The 4,372-nt window shown below is 58.6% G+C and overlaps 1 protein-coding gene across 2 annotated transcripts in view; it reads right to left on the minus strand.

Annotated features, from left to right (window-relative positions):
* The window catches only part of SULF2 (sulfatase 2), a 69,375-nt gene that overhangs the window by 19,972 nt on the left and 45,031 nt on the right, over positions 1–4,372 (minus strand). For both annotated transcript variants that reach the window (XM_021711471.1, XM_008056289.1), the window contains exons 5-6: positions 3,741–3,916; positions 25–153 (exon numbers count right to left, since the gene is read on the minus strand). In XM_021711471.1, the coding sequence (XP_021567146.1) occupies positions 25–153; positions 3,741–3,916 (305 nt within the window). The remainder of the gene's footprint in view (positions 1–24; positions 154–3,740; positions 3,917–4,372) is intronic.

The raw sequence follows: 4,372 nt of genomic DNA on the forward strand, positions 1-4,372 counted from the left end.
CACCCCCACCTGCTCCCTGCTCACCGGTTCACCGGCCGCTCTGTGTCCAGCAGCTTGAGGATGGACTTCCCATCCATATCTGCGGGGATGTCCAGGCCCGCGATGTCCAGGATGGTGGGGGCCAGGTCGATGTTGAGGACGATGTGAGGGTTCCTGGGGAGGCAGGGTGATGGGGGACTCAGCCACCCAGGGGGCGGGGCCCAGCCTCGTCGGGAGGGCAGCTGGTGGGCTGTGGGCCGTGGCCGATGCCCAGAGGTGGGAAGCCGTGACCCTGTCACCAGCCAGCACCGCGGCCCTCAGCAGCTCCCCTCTGTGACCTGAATGCAGCCGAGGCCCTACCCCGGCATCCCTGTCACACCCACGGTCCCTGCCCTCCAGACGTACTACAGTGGGGGCCGGCCCTCTCCACTGCTCCCTGCCTGCTTCCTGAGCAAGGGCTACCCATATTGAGAGCCAGCCCAGCCCCGGACCCTCCAGACCCACACCCTGGACCTCTGAGAGAAGCACCGGCCCCTCCTGTCCCCTCTGCCTGGCACATCCATCCTCCAGAGACCAGCATGTCCCCATCCTTGCTCAACTGTGCCAAGGAGGCCTGTGACGGACCGCCACCCTGGTGACCACACCTTCGTGTGGCCCCTCGCCTGGGCAAACCCGGACTCAGCGCTGGGCTGTCACTGCTGGGCTTCTGCGATGGGACGTTCAATATGTCTTGCGTGCGGTCCCGCCCTTATCTCTCCCCCCTCGCCGGCTTTGAAGAAGCAGGACACCACGGCTTCACCCCCAGCAAGGATGTCCGGTGACCGTCTGGGAGGTGGCTGTGTGAGTTCCAGTCTCCTGCTTGCACTTGACCAGCTCTGTGAGCGGGGAGGTGGGTACTTCCCCAGTCGAGCCTCTGGATGAGACAGCCCTGGACAACACCTGGACTTCAGCCTGAGCAGAGGACCCTGCGAGGCTGGCCCACGGACACAGGCAGGTAATTCATGCGTGTTGTCCAACACTATCCAGCTTGGTGGCCATTTGTTCTGCAGCAGACACCGGTGCAGGCCCTTGCCGCCCGTGTCACACCCCCCCCCCCCCCCGCCTTTCTCCTGAAGGCTCATCACCTTCCTGGAGACTACAGTTTCCTCGTTTGGCCTTGTTTACTTTCTACAGCCCAGTTAGACTCTAAATGCAGGAAGGCTGATACCTTTGTATTCTCAGGACTGAGATACCTAGAACAAAAAAGTGGTGCTCAGTAAAGACAAGCCAAATGAATGGCCACGTATCTGCCACCTCTCCTATCTGCTGTCCCCAGCTGGTGGTGTTCCCGGTGTCGTGGTAAGGGACTTAGGGACCTCTTGAATGAATGATGGACGCATGGCCCATCAGGGTAGCCTGTGTCCCCCACCCACCCCAGTTCCCTGAGAACGTGAGGCTTGGGTCCAAGGGTCTAGGTCACCATTAACCCTCTCTGTCCCAACCCAGTGCCCTGGGAGCACCAGGCAGGCTGCCAGGCATGCTGTGGGGCCTGGGGGGAGCAGCGGGGGAAGGTGGGCTGACGGTGCACCCTTGCGGGGCTCAAAGGCCAGGTGAGGCATGGTCACTTGATCGGGAGGCTCGGGATCTGGAGAGGACTCTTGAGGGAGGGGTGTGATGCTGCAGTTCCCAGTGGCAGCTGATGGGACCGAGGCTGTCCACCTGTTCTGCTCCCAGGCTGAGTGGACGGCTGGGGCTGCAGCTCCCTGCCGGCCTCCATGCCTTGTCTGTGATAACAGCTTCCAGTTCTGGGGGAGCTACAGACCCCATTCAGATTCTGCTTCCTGATGTACTCAGCCTGGTCAGTCATGCAAGGTTTCCTACCACCCCGGCTATGGTAACTGGTTCAGGGAAGGACACGTGACCAACGTCAGGCCTGTGGGAGCCAGCCTCAGGTTTTCTGTTCAAACCAGTTTGGTTTCCTAAACTGGATGGCGGAGGATCTGGAGCTCTTGACCCTGATGCCAGGAGAGAAAAGCCTGCCTGAGATCGAAGCCAATCTGAAGGAAGCAGGGCTGAGAGAGTGAAGTCAAGTGCTTCCTAATGGCATCATATGACCACTGGATCCAGCCATGCCTGAAGCCAGCTACCTTCAGCCTTTTCAATTACTTTAGTTGCTACACTCCCTTGATCTAATTTGCCTTATCTGGTTGGAAGGTCATTTCTTCCTGTAGCCAATGGAGTCCTGGCTGAAAGATATTCTGTATCTTCCACCCCAAACCTGACATTCGCACTCTCTCTCTTCCACATGGGATGTGGTTTTGGGTCCTATGAGCCAGATTGCAGACTCCACAGTGTCAGTATCTGCAGAGACCCTGGTGGGTCGAATCCTTTCTGTTCACAGGGATGCTTAAGGATTGAGCACATGGTGTAGTGGATGGGAAGAAGGACCGGCTGGCTTCTGATCCAGCTGCCTTACTTGCTGTGTGAACTCGGGCAGTTTCTACTCTCTGTGCCTGTGTCCCTAGATATAACATGGAAGACAAGTGCTCAGACCAGGACCCGAGGAGTCAGCACTGCACAGAGAGGGCTGCATTCTCACGACTGTCCCTATGGGTGGGAACATGGGTCAGGCGAGATCTGAGGGGCCAACAGTCACTGCTCTCCCTGGACTTGAACTCACACAGCCTGCCACCTGGAATTCCCACTGAGCATCCTCGGCAGCGGAAGCAAGTCAGTCCGGAATTCTTTGTTTGAATCGGAGTCTCCCTCCATCAACCAGGCTCATGGCCACTGCAGCCTCGACCTGCTGGGCTCAGGCGATCCTTCTGCCTGAGCCTTCCAAGTAGCTGGAACCACAGGCATGTGCCACCATGCCTGGCTAATTTTTTGAATTATTGTAGAGATGCGGTCTCGCCAAGTTGCCCAGGCTGGTCTTGAACCCCTGGGCTCAGGCAGTCCTTTCGCCTCGGCCTCTCAAAGTGCTAGGATGACAGGATGAGCCCGGCAAGTCAGTCTTGAATTCCATACTGTGCCGTCACCTCCTCACAGAACTCATGCCCAAGCCCCATGGGACTGTGAGCCTATGCAGGTGTGGACGGAGGTCGGACCAGGTGAGAGACTCGTGGCTCACCTGCTTGTCAAAACAACCATCCGAGGCGGTCCCTGCAGCATCCTGGCAGGTGCGAGGGGGCTGATACCGTGACTACCTGGCCCTTCTGTCCCTCCCTGCCCCCGACGTCGCACTTCTGCTTCCAGACATGTCTTCTCACAGGCTGACCCGACGAGAATGGCTGGCTGGGGGCCGCAGCCCATGTGCTCCTCCAGGAGGGGCCAGAGGGGAACCGGTTCCCTTTGTGCCGTTCCAGGAGCCGGCTCAGCTGATCCCAGCCGAGGACTGGCTGCCTGGACCGAGGTCCATGTTCCTCGCTGATCATCTCCAGGCCCAGGGACCGCCCAGCCCAGGACAAATCCAACTGCTACCGCCCCCAATGGTGACACGTACATGTGCATACACATGCAAATACAGCCCAGCTCCCTGGACTTCCTGGCGTGGGACCCCAGCACGCCCAATGTTTTTGCAGGTGCTGATGGCTCCTGGCCCCTTCTTCCCCACCAGAGGGTGTAAAACGCATCAGAATCCACCCTGGTGACATCATCGCTTTCCATCAGCCCTAGGGTTCCCCTGCCAAGATCATGTACCATCCAGGATGTGGCCTGGACTCTGGTGGAAGCCAAAGGGCCGAGCCTGGAGGCCCCAGAACCCTGGAAAGGGATGCACTTACAGAGAGCCGGCCTCCACGTTCGGGCCCCTCACGTAGAACGGGACCCTGATGTCAAACTCATAGGGCATGGACTTCCCCTTCACCAGGCCAAACTGGCCGATGTGGTAGCCATGGTCAGCAGTGTAGACGATGTACGTGTTGTCCAGCTCGCCCGTCTCAACCAGCATGTTATAGATCTGTAACACAGGCAGGGGATGAGGGCAGTGGGGATGCGTGCCTGGTCCATCTCTGACCCGTGACAGGTGCTCGAGGCCTCAGCCCCACCTCCCTGCCCCAGATCTTTGCTCCCCAGACCCTGGCCTCTCAGCAAGCCCCTGTGACTGTCCCTGGCCTCTCCGTGCAGGTAGGGCAGGGACTTTGGTCCTTTCGTCCTCTGCCTGCTGTATCCCGTGTACACTGGCACTCAATAAATGCTGTCAAATGAATTGAATGAATGAAGCTGGGCTGTGGTCTGTGGCAGGAGTTTGTGATCTGAAACAGTGTTGTCCGATAGAACTTCCTACGACGGCGGCCATGTTAGTGCCTGTGCTCTCTGGTATGGTGGCCATGGGCCACGGCGGCCTCCTGAGCCCGTGAAACGAGGCTGGTGTGGCTGAGGAACTGGATTTTATTTTATTTTATTTTTTTTGAGT

The sequence above is a fragment of the Carlito syrichta genome, unplaced genomic scaffold (genome assembly GCF_000164805.1).
Source record: "Carlito syrichta isolate Samal-C Ts95f unplaced genomic scaffold, Tarsius_syrichta-2.0.1 Scaffold302313, whole genome shotgun sequence".
NCBI lineage: Eukaryota > Metazoa > Chordata > Mammalia > Primates > Tarsiidae > Carlito > Carlito syrichta.